The 16,497-nt window shown below is 42.1% G+C and overlaps 1 protein-coding gene across 1 annotated transcript; it reads right to left on the bottom strand.

The window, feature by feature from the left end:
* Positions 1–1,405: 1,405 nt before the first annotated feature.
* Positions 1,406–16,183, bottom strand: SNTN (sentan, cilia apical structure protein). The gene is made up of 4 exons (XM_079114472.1): positions 16,061–16,183; positions 12,272–12,306; positions 5,429–5,568; positions 1,406–1,670 (listed from the first exon to the last, which is right to left on the bottom strand). The coding sequence occupies exons 1-4, from the start codon at positions 16,147–16,149 to the stop codon at positions 1,512–1,514; spliced, it is 423 nt and encodes a 140-aa protein (XP_078970598.1). The 5' UTR covers positions 16,150–16,183; the 3' UTR covers positions 1,406–1,511.
* Positions 16,184–16,497: the final 314 nt, after the last annotated feature.

The raw sequence follows: 16,497 nt of genomic DNA, 5'->3' as shown, positions 1-16,497 counted from the left end.
CTCACAATAAAATCTAATATTAAAACCAAATTAACATTGCCCTCCGGGAGGCGGAAAACTTGCAAACCTGCTCATCGTGTGACTTTATGAACATCAGAACTTCTGTGCTTCAGTTTCCTCATCAGTAAGATGGTCCTAATGAGAAGACCTACTTCAGTGGGTTGTTGGGGGTAAAATGAGTCATGATTTGTTAAGTCCCTAGAAAAGTGACCAGTATAGAGTATCATTCTGGTGTTGGTAAGAACAAAGAAGAAATTTCCCTGTTTTTCTTTCCCACTTGATTCCAACTAAATAGCTCAAGGCAGGAAGATGTTGAAAGGTGGGCATAGAGAATTTTCTTTATCCTCTTTTTTTTTTTTTTTTCTGTACTGAGGATTGAACCCAGGGGCACTCTACCACTGAGACACATCCCCAAACCTTTTTTTTTTTTTTTTTTTTTGTATTTTATTTAGAGACAGGGTCTTACTAAGTTGCTTAGGGCCTCACTAAGTTACTGAGGTTGGCTTTGAACTCTTGATCCTCCTTCTTCAGCCTCCCGAGCAACTGGGTTTACAGACGTGTGTCACCTCGCCTGGCCCCTTTTCTCTTCTGTAATTAGATAATTGAGTTTGAATGCTTCCATTAAACACACCTGCCTCCTGCTAAAGTGGCAATAGAGAGGAAAGTCTGGAACTTTTCCTTACTTGGTCTAAGCTCTGGATGGAGGTCTGAGGTTTGCAGAGGAGAGAGCCAACGAGTTGCATTTTGGTGGGTTTGGAACACTACTGTGTGTGGTAACACCCCACCAGACCCAAAGTTATTAAAAGGCATTGTCTCTTTTGAAAGGGTTTTGTATATGTGGATATGTGTGTGTGCCCTGCAACTTTGGTCTGTGAGAAAATCAGAACTCAAGAGAAGGACCTGGGAAATTACAATAATTTTAAAATGAATCAAAGCATTTCTCCCCCCGAAACAACAGGATTATTTTTTTCCTGAAGTGACACATCTACGTGAGTGTCTAGGGTTTTGCAGAATGTCGGTAAATCTCCTCTGACCTTTGAACCCAGGTCAGATAATAAGCTTTTTTAGCATCCTGTACTGTAATTATAATTAGGTTGTGTTTGCAAAAAGTGTTCATCCTCCATCTTTTCTGCAGGAATTCTGTAAGCATTCTTCTGTGTCCTCAACAGTGTCACCAAATGGATGCTCAACAGACCCCATGGAATGAATGAATGAAAGAATGACTCAGGGTCTATGGCAAAAATTCCCCATGTCACTATGGACTTAGCGAAAGCAATCGGATATTCATTTATCATGTTGTAAAGCCTGACACACGGATAAAGGATTGTTCAAACATTTCTGGAGAGTTTGTGTAAACTTTTTAGTTATATTAAATCTGAGTATTAATAATCAGAGCCACCCGAGATTCAGGATCAGTATATTTAATTGATTACAAAAAGAAGGAAAAAAAATCTTTAATCATTTGACACTGTGCTGTGACATTATCTTATCTATTCCCACATTTAAAACTGTCACTTCTCATTTTTTGTGCTCCATATATTTTGTAGCAGATCTGACATGATAGTGAGGCTTAGGAGCAAGACCATGAAGTCCTCGAAATCAAGCTTATTTTCTGTATGCTCATCCAGTTCAGAAAGGATCTCTTGGTATTTTGGCTTGGTTTCCTGTCCCTGCAAGAATAAAAAGGAAGAAGGAAAAACCTCATTTATTGTTGCAAACCTTGGGTTTACAGAAAATAAGCCCAAATAAATATTTTTAACAGATAACATGAGTCACCAGCATTACCAAAGAATGGTGTGAAATCTCTTTGTGGGCTGGGTACAGCAATGTAGCCTTGTAATCCCAGGGGCTCGGGAGGCTGAGGCAGAAGGATCATGAGTTCAAAGCCAGTCTTAGCAACTTAGTGAGGCCCTAAGCAACCCAGTGAGACCCTGTCTCTAAATAAAATACAGAATAGGGCTGGGGATGCGACTCAGTGGTCGAGTGCCCCTGATTTCAATCCCCAGTACTCCCCAACAAAAAAATTTCTTTGTGGGTCTCTTATTTAATCCTTTCAGTGATCTTTCTGAATATATACTATTACTGTCCCCTCTTCTGAAGCTGTATCAGAACTTAATGATAATTAAGCAACTTTGCCTCAAGCTAAGCAGCTTTGGGTACTGAGTTAAGATTTGTAGCCTCTCCATCTGAGTCTGGACCTCTTGCTCTAAAACTTGCTGAGCTATCCCACCCTTTTCTTGTAACACAGATGTTGTTACGTTTTCAGATTTTCGAACTATAATCTCTTTTTCTATGGGAGGTATCCCTTAATGGGTTCACCTGAACGGTCAGACAATCCAGAAATATAGAAGAAATGATGCTAAAAGAAAGCAAATACTTAAGAAGATCGTTAAGCATTTAGTTTGATCATAAATCAAATTCAAGTTTGTGGTCCTCATAAACAGACCCAAGGAAAATATCTGAATAGCATGTAAGTGGAGAGGCTTTTCAGAGTCAAACCTTTTAATCAATAAGAACATAAAAGTGATTTGATTCTTCAACGGAACTGATCGCACTCAGTTCAGGCTCAAATGCTCACCTGTGTGCTGGCTGTGAAGACCATCACAGGAGGATCAAGGCACTTTTGGAATGATGGGACTTTCCCTTTACAGACTGGGACCCTGTTTTAGTCAGTTTTTTTTTTTTTTTTTTTTTACTGCTGTGACTAAAAGACCCCACGAGAATAATTAAAGAGGAGGAAAAGTTTATTTGGTGGATCATGGTTTCAGAGGTCTCAGTCCATAGACAGCTGGCTCCATTCCTCAGGGCTCGAGGTGAGGCAGGACATCATGGAGGAAGAGTGTGGTGGAGGGAAGCAGCTCACATGGTGATCAGGAAGTGGAGAGACTCCATGGGCCAGAGACAAATATATACCCCAAAGCCACGCCCCAGCCACGCCCCAGCCACGCCCCAGCCACGCCCCCAGCGCCCACCTCCTCAACCACACCCACCTGCCTCCAGTTACCACTCAGTTAATTCCATCACGGATTAATTCACTGATTGGGTTAAGGATCTTATAACCCAACCATTTCTCCTCTGAACCTTCTTGCATATTCTCACGCGTGAGATTTTGGGGACACCTCACATCCAAACCATAACACAGTTGCTTAGGGAATCTTGCAGAGCTGGGCCAAGGTGGCATTCTGACATCACTCTGTAAAGTTGAACTGTCACTGTTGATCCTGATAATGCCTGAGATGAACTGTCCCCTGGAGTCCCCTGACTCTGTGGCTCTGCTCTCTGGCACCTCTCATCTCAAGCAGAGGACAGGGTACCCTAAAGTAGGTGTGTCTGCTGCAGGGATAGGCTACCTCTCTTGGGTTCAGTCTGCACCAAGGGTTCTGAGGCAGAAGGTCTCTCCTAATGACTGGTTTTAATTTTTTTCCTCTGATATTCTCAGAGGGGTCATTGGTGACATCGAGGTGATGTACCCCTAAGTCCTCATTTTCATGCATATTAAAAGCCCTCTGATGACTCTCTAAGACACCAGCTAGGAGACTTTTTTTCTCATTCAGACATACCATTTATTTTAGCCAAATATATTGGTGAATATTACATGATTTATTCACACCACTCTTCTTTAAAGACTCCCCCCAAAACTTTTCAATCTCTTGTCAATTCTGCCTGATATTTCTGCCTAAAAACAACCTTTCCTTAAACACATTTTAAACATAATGCATGTATAATATAGAACATTTAGGAAAAATGTTTTCATCTTATTTATTTATTTATGCTGGAGATTGAACCCAGGTATGCTTTACCACAGAGCTACATCTCCAGCCCTTTTAATTAATTTATTTATTTTTAATTTTGAGACAGGGCCTTGCTAAGTTGTTGAGGCTGGACTCCAACCAGAGATCCTCCTGCCTCAGCCTCCCAAGTAGCTGGAATTACAGATATGCACTTTTATGCCCAACTTGAAAAATGCTTTTTAAAAGAATGAATGTAAACATAACCCTTACCCCATTACCCAAAGCTAGCTAACCCTTATTAACGTTTCTTTCCTGTCATTTTTATGTGTGTTACAATATATGCACACACACACACTGTTGAATAATCATAGGCTCACTGGAATTGGTACCCTTGAATTGTCTTCTTCCAGTGACTTAGTATATATATGTATATGTATATGTATATGCCCGTAAGTGTGCATTACATACAAAGACAATAGTTATCCTTTTAGTGTCTCAGAACACATATGGAAACTGAGAAACATCCTCTTTTTTTTCTCTACTTACCAATAAATATTGGTGGTTTAAGCACACACATCTTTTCTTCTTACACTTTTCCTCTAGGCCAGTCTTTCCCAAAGTATGAATACATACCCATGGTAGAATGTAATGCAGTTTTAGACGATACAAGATCAAAGGTTAAGTAAGAATTCATAGTCCTCTAGATATTTTTTTACTCTAATCTTCCTCTTTCACCCACCAAATTCACATTTTTATTGATAGTCTTATAAAATGAATGTATGTAGACAAAGAAAAAATGTAAACCACTGAGCCATATCCCCAGTTCTCTCTCTCTCTTTTTTGTTTTGAGACAGGGTCTCACTAAATTGCCGAGGCTGGCCTCTAACTCAACATCCTCCTGCCTCAGCCTCCCGAGCCACTGGGATTACAGGTGTGCACCACTATGCCTGACCCAACCCGTACTTCCACATTTCAGATGCAGCTTTCTATTCTACCCTCTCAACTCATGCATCTGGTGGCTGCCCAAGTTCCCTCACTTGAAAGTTTCATGGACATCTTAAAATTGACACATCCCAAGGAAGTGACTTCTGTTACTCCCTCCTACCCCTCCCACCTCAGTTCTGTGTATTCTCTGTCTTTCTCTTTTTAGATCTGGTACTCGCTTCTTCTCCAACTCAGAAACTGGGTTGTCATTCAACTCTCATAGCCAATCAGCTTTCAGGTCCCATTCATTCTGTTTTCCAGATGTCCCTCCTGTCTCTCCATTGCTCTCGTCTTACCACTGTGCTCCAAGCCCTTATCGATCGTCTTTGGTGTGGATGCTTCCCCACGGCATCTCTTTTCTCTCCCATCCCATCCCTTGCCTGCACCTCAGGCTGTTCTCTGCACCACAGTTGGTGTGATTTCTTAGACTTGGAACCATTTCCAGTTTCCTCCTCCTCCTAGGCCATGAGAGATGAATAAGATTTGACTTCTCCCGACCACTCCAGCCTCATCTTCCACCACTTCCTACTTCCTCCCTCTCCTTACCAACTGTCACTCACCTTCCAGGTTTCTGATCTGCCCTGGGGACTTTGCACATGCGTTAGATTGTTGATTACAACAACCTAATGGGGGCCTTGAGTTGGAGTTGGTGACCCTTTGGGCCAGTCATTAGGGTGTGTCCCCTATTTAATCATGCCAGAAAATTCTCTTACCTCTGTGAAATTCCTAAATTGAGTTTGCAGTAGATTTTTGGCAGTAGCTTTTCCAAGTTTGCCGTCGGGGTCAGAAGAGTTTCGGAAAATCAAAGCGGCAGTAGCAATGGCTTTTTCCAGATCTGAACCCTTCTTTAAAGCTGCGAGGAGAAAAATGTGCAATGAGGTAGGTCAGAATGGAAATGGCCTTTCCCCAAATGGGGATATTTGCATCTCCCAAGGAAACCTTGGGCAACAGGTTTGGGAGGTGCACATCAAGGACACAGTCCCTGGTCCTTTGCCCTTTATCTGGGAGCTGAACACAGAGGCGTCTGATCCTGGATCTTGAAACAGTGCAGAACAAAAGTTCCTTTAGTAGCATTTAGAACTTGTAGAATTAGGATGAGATTTACCACCTGCTTTCTCTGGGATCTTAGAAGAACACCTCACCTCTCTAAGCCTTGGTCTTTCTGAGTTGTAATTTCATTCAGTTACTTAACATATATTTATGGAACACCTATTATGTGTTGGACTCTGTTTTAGTCAACTTTATCACTGCTGTGACTAAAAGACCATGACCAGAACAATTGTAGAGGAGGAAAAGTTTATTTGGAGGCTCATGGTTTCAGAGGTCTCAGTCCATAGACAGAAGGTTCCATTCCTCGGGACTCAAGGTGAGGCTGAACATCATGGTGGAAGAGTGTGGTGGAGGGAAGCAGCTCACATGCTGATCAGAAAGCAGAGGGAGACTCCACTCTCCAGATACAGATATATACCCAAAGCCACGCCCCAAGCCACGCCCCCAAAGCCACGCCCTCAATGCCCACCTCCTCCAGCCACACCCACCTGCCTCCAGTCACCACTCAGTTAATCCCATCAGAGACTAATTCACTGATTGGGTTAAGGCTCTCACATCCCAGTCATTTCTCCTCTGAACCTTCTTGCATGTCTCACAGGTGAGCTTTTGGAGGACACCTCACATCCAAGCCATAAAAGGCTCAGCCTTTGATGTTAAGGATATCACACTTAATAAAAGAGCCCTCTTCTTGTGGAAATTCTATTTTGTATCAGGCACAGCATCACTTTGTTTAAGTACAATAAAGGAGAAAGACTTCCAGGACAAGTTATTTGATATGAAAGTGGATTGGAGGTCTTGCCCTCAATGCTGGATCTCCCAGCTGGTGGGTGTGGGGTGTGGCTTAAACTCTGACAGGGTAGTGCTAATTTTTCCTTTCTAGTGGGTAGCACAGAGAACATGGGAAAATGCACCAAGTATCATAAAAACAACTCTAGACTCTGAGCTCTCTTAGTCACCCATCTATCCACACATATAGAGCGCATATAGAAGAACACTTTGCAGCTGTTCCACAAATAGAAAGCAATCTCCACCCGGCCCAGGGTCATACCCTGATCCCCAGCGAACATCACATTTGTGTCTGCTCTAGAGGGAGTGCTCATAAGTGCTATTGAATGAATCAGAAAAAGGTAAAGAAACACAGACTCTCACAGCTTTCAGCCCAGGTCATGTGCAACAAGCAGGGATTCAAAGAACGATGTTTCAATGGAATAAGGTGGTTTCTGTTACATGGCTATGTGCTTGGTACTCTTGTAAGGTACTCAGTCCATGAGATGACAGAGACAGATGTGGTCTCTGCTCATGTATGACTTACGATCTAGTGCTGGAACAAATAATGGTCAAGAGGATATGTATGTCTGTTCATATATTATCTATTCATTAGTTATTTTTCCATGTACATATATCATATATATGTATATATGTGTATATATATATATGCAACTTGTGATGTATGAGACTAAGGAAATACAGAGACAGAAAAGCAATTACTACGTGGGTCTGGGAAGAAAACTACTTAGATGGTCTGCAAAGTCTGTGTGAGTAGATTAATAGGTAAACTACAACTAATAGAATGAGAAGAAGCCAGCCATGTCAGAGGGCAGGGGTCAGGGTGGGGTTGGGGCTTTGCTGAGTGTTCCAGCCTCAGGGAGCTGCACAGGTGAAGACTTGGGTCAGAAGGGGTCTGCTGTGCAAGAGCTGAAAGAAGACAGCTGTTACTGGAGTCTAGAAGCTGGAAGGGTGTTTGGGAAAGGTAGGCAGGGCCTAGATTCTGTGTAAAGCAATCAAGGTTTTCTTCAAAACGGGAAGAGAAGCATATACAATTTCAATTAAAGGTGAAGGAAGCAGGGCGTGGTGGTGCATACCTGTCATCCCAGCGACTGGGGAGACTGAGGCAGGAGGATCGCAAGTTCAAGGCCAGCCTCAGCAACTTGGTGAGGCTCTGTCTCCAAATAAAATATTAAAAAAGAGCTGTCAATGTGGCTCAGTGGTTAAGTGCCTTTGGGTTCAGTCCCAAAATAGAAAAAGAAACTGAAGAATGGACTCAGTTTCAACATGGACTTGTCTTTGAGAAGCAAATTGCTTGGAGGAATCATATGGATTCCTTAGGAGGTAAATACTTGTTCTGTACTGTGGACCAGTTGATTTAGAAGTAATCCAGGATAACTCTGTCAGGCTTTAGGATGGGCTGCTCTCCTGGGTCTGAGACTTTTCTTGGAGGGCAATAGTCCCTGACTTTGATGAGAGTGCTTTGCTGGGAGAAGCAGTGGATTTTCCGACTGAGAGTCAGTTTGCAAAGGATGATAGGTCCCTTCCTTGTTTACTATGTGTTGGGTGCCTTTTAAAAATGATCTTATTTAATGCTTCAAAAACCCCACAGAGGTGAGAAGTATTCGTGCCTCGATTTTGCATAGTAGAAACCTGGACATGAAAAGTTAATCTTAAGCATCTTGATTTCATATGACTAAGAAGTGATAAACGAAGACCTTGAAGGTCTTTCTGGCTTCCAGTCCCACATAGAAAGATCAGCCACTTTGGAATATCCGTTTGCAAGGTCAGCCTCACAGTGGTAATGGAAAGCACACATTTTCCAGCCCTCCGGTCAAGTTCAAGTCTTAGCTGCACTCTGCATGGGGACTCCATCCGGATTGGCCAGCTCATCCTTCTACATCTCTTTTGAGAGACAGCATGCATTTCCCCACCTGACCATAAAGAAGCATATGTTCATGGTAAAAACAGGACTCGGAAATATTTAAAATAAAAAAAAAATAACCAAGAGCCCTGGAAATATTTAAAATAAAAAAAAAAATAACCAAGAGCCCTGGAAATATTTAAAATAAAAAAAAAAAATAACCAAGAGCCCTGGTTGTCCTATGAACACTGATGATATTTTGCAAAATGTTCTAGTTTCCTGTTTTTCTGGTTCTTTAATAAACCCAGCAGGTTGCCTCCTAACTTTTCTGCTCTCTGCCAGGGAGACTTGTGAGCTAGTATGTGAAAGAAAGCATATTGCAAAGGTCTGTGTGCGATTTGAAGTGTAAAGGATTTCAATTTCAACCAGGGATTGAACCCAGGGGTGCGTAACTACCAAGCCACATCCCCAGTCATTTTTGTATTTTATTTAGAGTCAGGGTCTCACTGAGTTGCTTAGGGCCTCAATAAATTGCGGAGGCTGGCCTTGAATTTGCAATCCTCCTGCCTCAGCCTCTGGTACTGTTGGGATTACAGGCATCTGCCACTGCACCAGGCTCTGCTGGTGTCTTTCGTTGTCTGTCTTGATTCTGGGATGGGGGCAACAGGGGGGCTGCAGGGTTGGGCTACTTCCCGTGACCCTCTTCTGCTAATTCCATGTGCATGTTTTACACTTTGATGATATTGAACTGTGTGTAGTTCTCTGGTTTACCCTAGCCCTCCAACAAGAACTTATTGGTAAGTATTTGTTGCTGGGCCCTGTGCTAGTTCTGGATATAGAACAGTGAGCAACAACAGAATAATCCCTGACTTTGGGAGCTGGTGTTCTGGTGGACAATAGTAATGAATGACTTTTGGAATCCAGATTCTCTGTGCCAGTCCCGCCTTTCTGGGATGGATTCCATGATTCGACTCATTTGATTTTAAGTCAGTCCTATGGGGAGGTCCTGGTATCATTCATACTTCATAAATGAGAAAATGGAGGCACAGAGAGATTAAGTAGATTGCCCAGAGTCACACAGCTAATCTGGTTTCTCACATCAGTACACTCTGTCTCTAGGATTTATTTTGGGGGAGGGGGTAGACTAGGGGTGAAGGTCAGGTGGGGTTAGCATATTCTGCAGGGCTCTTTCCCAAATCTCCAGATGAGGAGACGAGTCCCTTCATTGTGCTTCTATAGTTCTCTAGAACCCTTATGCTATAACACTGTTTATAGGTTTTATTTTCTTTTTAAAATGTTTTTGTTCTTTTTAGATAGACAGTAAAGTATATTTTGACATATTATAACTATATGGAGTATAATTTATTCTAATTAGGATTCCATTCTTGAGATTGTACAGGATGTGATGTGTTTATCTGTTTTAATTACCTTCTAGATCAATGCTACCCAAAAGATATATAATGTAAGTCATAATCATATTTAAAATTTTCTATAAGTCACATTAAAAAATAACTAAAAAGAATCAGATAAAGTAATTTTAGTATTTATGTACATACTTTTTGGTACCAGGGATTGAACCTAGGGGTGCTTAACCACTGAGCTATATCTCCAGCCCTTTTTATTTTATATTTTGAGACAGGGTCTTGCTATGTTGCTTAGGGTCTTGCTAAGTTGCTGATTCTCGAACTTTGGATCCTCCTGCCTCAGCCTCCTGAGCTGCTAGGATTATATGCATGTCACCACACCTGGCTAATAATGTACATTATTTTGCTTAATATAAAAAAATTATAATTTCAACAGGTAATCAATATAATAAGTTATTGAGAGATTTTATGTTTTTTCGATAATTTTTTTACCTACTAATTGTCTTAAATCCACATCTGAATTCAATGTGATCACCTTTCCAGTGCTCAGTAGTTCCACGCGGCTAACAGCTACCACACTGGACTTTGCAGCTCTGGATTATGTGGTCCCTGAGGCAGTGACCACATTTTTATTATCTTTGCATCTGTTCCCAGGCCCTGGGTGTTGTGTACACGTGTTAAGCTGAGCTGACTTGAACTTCAGAATGATCCTCTGCCTCTTCCTCCTCCCCTGAGCTGGAATACAGGACCCTAAACATCAACTACTTGAGCCAGTGAGTTCCTGACACTTTGGTGTCAGAGAAGCATCACTCCTGACACAGCAAGGTGTCAGAATCACCTCCATTGAGAACTTTTTCTAACATCAGTTACTTTTGCAAGTGAGAAAATGAAGGCCTACAGAAGTGAGTCATTTGCCAAAGCTCATGGAGGTAGCAGAACTGACAACCACTAAGGTCCCTACTCTCTACTCTGGAGGCCAAAAGTTTCCCCAAGACTTTGGTACTTCTCAAACTTTTCACTACAAATCCATCCTGGGTGTTAGAGGCATATATGTACTTATCCTGCATCCCTACTCCTCAAGCACTCCCGGGCATAAGCCAAGACCTGCAGAGAAAATGGGTGCTTGATTCCATGATCTGTCCATGTTCACTTTCAGTGAATAACACTTAAAATGACATACTGTTGAATGAAAACATTCTAGGAAGATGAGCCGCGTTTACCCTGGGGTTTGTTAAGGCATGAGGTTAAATGCGGTTGGTTTAAAGAGTCTGGTACTAGAATGGTGTGTGTGTCTGGGGCAGGGGAGAGGTTAGTGGGGTTCAAATAGTTACGATCCCCGCCTCAAGCTCTCAGGGGGAGAAGCTGTCTTAAAAATCTGCTAGAACAAGTCTCAAAAATGCCTGGAAGCTAGATTCGATGGCACACGCCTGCAGATCCCAGCACTCGGGAGGCTGAGGCAGGAGGGTCACGAGTTCAAAGCCAGCCTTGAATGTGACTTATAGAAAACTTAAAATATGATCATGACTTACATTATATGTCTTTTGGGCAGCAATGATCTAGAAGGTAATTAAAACAGATAAACACATCACATCATGTACAACCTCAAGAACGGAATCCTAATTAGAATAAATTATACTCCACATAGGTATAATATGTCAAGCAAAATTACATACATTTTAACAACTTAGCGAGGCCCTAAGCAACTTAGTGAGACTCTGTCTCAAAAAAAAAAAAAAAATTATAAAAGGGTTGGCAATGTGACTGAGTGGTTAAGCACCCCTGGGTTCAACCCCTGGTACCAAATTAAAAAACAAAGTATCTGGAATCATGTGCCTTTTTGAAATAGAAACCATGAGTCTGTTTTGTTGTGATAGTGTAAACAATATTTACATCAAGATGGAGATTTATGTAAGTAAAAATCTCAAGAATATCTTCTGGAGAGGTGGGCAAGCCATCTAGTGAGAAAAACAGCTGCAAAGGAGTAATATCCAGCTGTGCTTCTTGCTCTGCAAACATGGTAAGCTACATATTTTGGATTAAGCATGGTCCAAGTATGAGTGTTTTTTTTTTTTTTTTCTTATATTGCTATTTCCACGGCAATGTTGTTAGTTCTAAAGATGCTTTACCTATGCAATTGAATTTCAAGGGCAAATAGTTACCCTTTGGGAGAGTTGATCACAGCCTGAGTTTCTCTGAATGTTTACGAATCAGAGGCTCAGAGTCCTCTGAATATCCTGAGGATGCTGCCCATGGAGAAGTGATTGGATATGAGGGAAGAACATAGATCCACCAGAGATCCATAATCTAGCCTTTAGTGGTTTGTCTCATTTTGTGGGCAAGTTCATTCCTATCACTGAACTCCGGTTCCCAAACCTTTAAGAAAGCCTTCATGAATGATGATTTATCTACAAGTTCATTACATCCCTGGTATTCTTTGATGTCCTGCTATTTTAACTCTTGGCATGCCACCATGGTAGAGGGGAAACACACACATCAGTCATCTCACGTCTTACCTTTAACTGAAGCCAGTTGCTTGGATATTGAAATGCTGCAAACAAAATTAAAGAAACACAATGATGCTGGGATTTGGGTATTGATATTAGCATCTAGAGCAAAGCAACACAATGATTGAAACAATCTCAGTTTTTCAAGAGCTATTCACTGAGCATTCTAGTGCAGCAGCCGTCTGTCTACCAAAGTCCTTGGTTCTCTTGCCCTGTAGTCAAGAGGTACTTGACCTTGGTGGTTCCTCAGCACACATATCCCTGTTCCTTGTAGCTAAGTAGCCAAGTGACTGGGGCCAAAGAGAAGAGAACACCTTCTGTGTTAGTCATTGTTTTTGTTGTTATTGTTGTTGTGAATAAGAGACTTGATAAGAATAATTGTAGAGGAGGAAAAGTTTATTCGGGGGCTCACGGTTTCAGAGATCTCCGTTCATAGAAGGAAGGCTCCACTCCTCAGGGCTCGGGGTGAGGCTGAACATCATGGAGGAAGAGTGTGGTACAGGGAAGCAGCTCACATGGTGATCAGAAAGCAGAGAGACTCCACTCTCCAGATACAAATATGTACCCAAAGCCACGCCCCAAAGCCACGCCCCCAGTGCCCACCTCCTCCAGCCACACTCACCTGCCTCCAGTCACCACTCAGCTAATCCCATCAGGGATTCATTCACTGACTGGGTTAAGGCTCTCACAACCCAGTCATTTCTCCTCTGAATCTTCTTGTCTTGTCTCACACGTGAGCTTTTGGGGGACACCTCACATCTAAACCTTAACACCTTCCATGTGAGCTTCTCTATGCTCTCTCCCTTTGCCAGCTGGCTCAGGTAGAAATGATGAAGGAGGCCGAGGAAGCCGCTCACTGGAGATGGTAGGACATCCATCACCCCGTGTGCCTACACAGCTGCGTGGAGTAAGGCTGCCACACATCTGGAACTCCCACTCTAAACTGTCACATGAAATAGAAAAAAATCGCTTCTTGTTCTGTAAAAGGCAGAGGTTTTGGAGTTTATTTGTTTTAGCTGGTTAGCCAACCTAAATAGGAATTTAAGTACAATCCTGGGCCATAGGAATGTATCAGGGAATGACAGAGACATATTCCTTTGTCTCTAGTTCACTGCAGAAGACAGATATGAAAGAGGTAACTCAATAAAGAAAAATGGAAAAGCACACCCAGAGAGCAGAGAAGGGCAAGCCTGCTCTGCAGGCAGGGCGGTGACATTTTGCCTGAGTCTAATGAATCACAAGAAGGCGAAAAAGGAGGAAGAGTTTCCTGCAGAGGGAACAGTGTGTGCTGAAGCCTTAAAGGGGGAGAGAGTGTGGTTGATTGAAAAACCGAAGGAAATACAGTGTGGCTGGCACCTAGAGAAAGCAGTGGAAGATGACGCTGGGGTCAGGAGCCAGGGCCGGAGAGCAGACTGAGCCTCGGAGGTCTGTGGTTATGACCTTAAGGGCAGTGGGAATTACAGGGTCAGATTTGCATTTGGGAAATTATTTCACCTGTTAGCACATGTCTAATAATCCCAGTGGCTCAGGAGGCTCAGGAGACAGGAGGATCGTGAGCTCAAAGCCAGCCTCAGCAACTTAGTGAGGCCCTAAGCAACTCAGGGAGATGCTGTCTTTAAATAAAATACAAAAAATGCTGGGGATGTAGCTCAGTGGTCAACCACCCCTGGGTTCAATTCCTAGAAGAAGAAGAAGAAGAAGAAGGAGAAGAAGAAGAAGAAGGGGGAGGAGGAGGAGGAAAGAAGTAGATAGGAAAAGGGTTCAGATTTGAGGCAGGAAGATTAAGATGGATCTTGGTCCTTTAAAGACAGCAAATCAGAGTTTGATTCTCAACCCCCAATGGCTGGCCTATTTTTCAAGAAACCCAATGAAAACAATAGAAGATGGTCATAGCTTTGACAATTCCTCAAGAGGGACTTTCAGGTTCAAGGTCTGGTTTTGGCATTGAGTAGTTGAGGCACCATCACCTTTGGCTGCTTCATTTGTCTCACATGTAAAAGTAGGAAACTGGATTCTCCTTTTTTTTTTTATGTTTCCTCATTTTTTATGGGTGCATTATAGTTATGCATTTTGATGGGATTTGTGGTTATATTTTAGTACATGTTGGAAACCGGATTCGATGGTACCATGGGCCCTTAATGTTATGGTGAGCTCCTTTGGATTTTTGAAAACTTCTGAACTGTCGTCACCTCATTCACAGGCTGAATGGCAGGCCATTTTTTACTTTTTACAACCTGCGCTCCCAACATGGCCTGTGCTATTTTCTCTTGCCGTGAGTGATTTTCTGTCCCCTCCATTGGTGTGAGGCCCTTGAGAAGCCAGCACCGTGCAGTTTATTCCCATATTTCCTGCCTATTATGGTTTGGATTTGGGTCATATCCCAAGAGCTTCTGTGTTAATGCAGGAGGTGAAATGATTAGATTATGAAAGACATAACCTAATTGGTGGATTAATCCATTTGATGGGTTGTAACTCTAGGCAGGTGGGGTGTGGCTGGAGGAAGTGAGTCACTGGGGACCTTGGGAATTATATATTTTGTCTCTGGCTCATCTTGCTCACTGTTTCTGGGCTGCCATGGGCTGAGCAGCATCCCTCTCCTGTGTCCTTCCGCCATGATGTTCCACCTCATCTCAGGCCCAAAGTGATGGAGTCAGCCGACCATGGACTGAACCTTTGAAACCCTGAGCCCCAAATAAGGTGTTCTTCCTCTAAATTGTTCTTATCAGGTATTTTGGTCACAGTGACAAAAAGGACACACTACCCCTTGTCTAGCACAGTACACAGCACTGAATTTTCAGGTACCCAAGACTGTTTTGGGAACTACGTTTTAATTCCACGTAGGAGATGGAATTACAAGACATAAAACATTTTCCATTTTAAAAAAAGAATAGTTCATAAGAGAAATGAATTAAAACAACCGTTTTTCACCTATCAGATTGAAAAAAAAAAAAAAAAAACCCGGGTTTGATTGCACACTCTGTCAGAGTTCTTGCGGGAAAACTGATTTTCTACACTGCTGCATGGAGAATAAACTAGTGCAACACCTAAGGAGGGCAGACTGGCAACATCTATCAAAGTCATGAATGCATTGACCTTTAGCCCAGCAATTCTCCTTTGAGAAATATGTCCCCCACATATGTGCATCCATGAAAAAAAATGATGTAGTCAAGATTATTCATTTTGATATTTTGATAGAAGATTGGAAACCACTCAAATGTCCAACAGTATGGGACTAGTTAAATAAAATATGTGCATCTTATCCAGTAGTATACTATGCTGCTCTAATGAAAGGATGGTGATGTTGGTGTAGAAGTTCTTGAGATACATTACTCATGGAAACAAGCAGTAGGTTCTACATTTTACTATTTATGCAAAAACAGTCATGTTTCTGAGTGCTTATATTTCATTAAAGTCACTCTGGAAGGATTAAAAAAAATTTCCATTTATTGGACCTAGCTTCACACATTTGAATAATATGAAACAATTTCTCTCTGTTATGGAAGAATACGCGGTACAGTTTAAAATCATTACCAAGTGTGATTCACAAATGTTTCTCAAAAGACAAAGACGTTTGTGAAATTGCATCCTCTTTTCCATCTGCAGGCAAAGCTGCACGTTTGTTCTGTTTTTTTTTTTTTTTTTTTTTTTTTTTTCCCAATTCAATTTAAAGCTGGATTTGGGTGAATGATAGGCAAGGAGTTTTCAATATCTTGCCTACCAAGCTGTTGACATCAACTATTTGGAAATATATTTGCAAACTTAAATGAGTTCAGTAAAGGAGAGTCAAGTGCTACTGACCTCTTGGGCATTTTCCTAGAGGATGTTGGGGTTGCTGAAGGATTAGACTCCTCTTCCAAGTGGATTGCTTGGTCCTGGGTACTGTGCATGCAGATACCCTTCTTCTGGTCTCTGTGTGTTGACCTTTCCTAAGAAACAGCCACTGGCCAACTGTTACTATTGACATTGACTCCATGACAACTGTACAATGGCACTACTTGAAGAACTTTTGCCCAGTGTTATTGCAAATGAAAACACTGAGTTGTTCAAGCCGTCAATAAATGTGTGAGCGCTTCCTATGGGCCAGACATGGTACACATTTCCAGGGACACAACAGTGAGAGCAGATACAGACCCTGAACCCAGGGACTGTGGCTTTTCATCACTATGACTAAGACACCCAACAAGGCTTATGGTGGCTCATGGTTTCAGAGTATTCAGCTCGTGGTCCGCTGGCTC

Source organism: Sciurus vulgaris, assembly GCF_902686455.1.
Source record: "Sciurus vulgaris genome assembly, chromosome: 16".
NCBI classification, from domain to species: Eukaryota; Metazoa; Chordata; class Mammalia; order Rodentia; family Sciuridae; genus Sciurus; species Sciurus vulgaris.
This window is presented reverse-complemented; position numbering and strand designations above follow the sequence as displayed.

Excerpts from the sequence above, each read along its gene's own strand:
- SNTN (XM_079114472.1), bottom strand. The coding sequence starts at position 16,149 with ATGCACAGTACCCAGGACCAAGCAATCCACTTGGAAGAGGAGTCTAAT. Across the intron at positions 12,307-16,060 it reads TCTAGGAAAATGCCCAAGAG|CATTTCAATATCCAAGCAAC; the intron begins GTCAGTAGCACT and ends TTTTGTTTGCAG. Across the intron at positions 1,671-5,428 it reads AATTTAGGAATTTCACAGAG|GGACAGGAAACCAAGCCAAA; the intron begins GTAAGAGAATTT and ends TTATTCTTGCAG.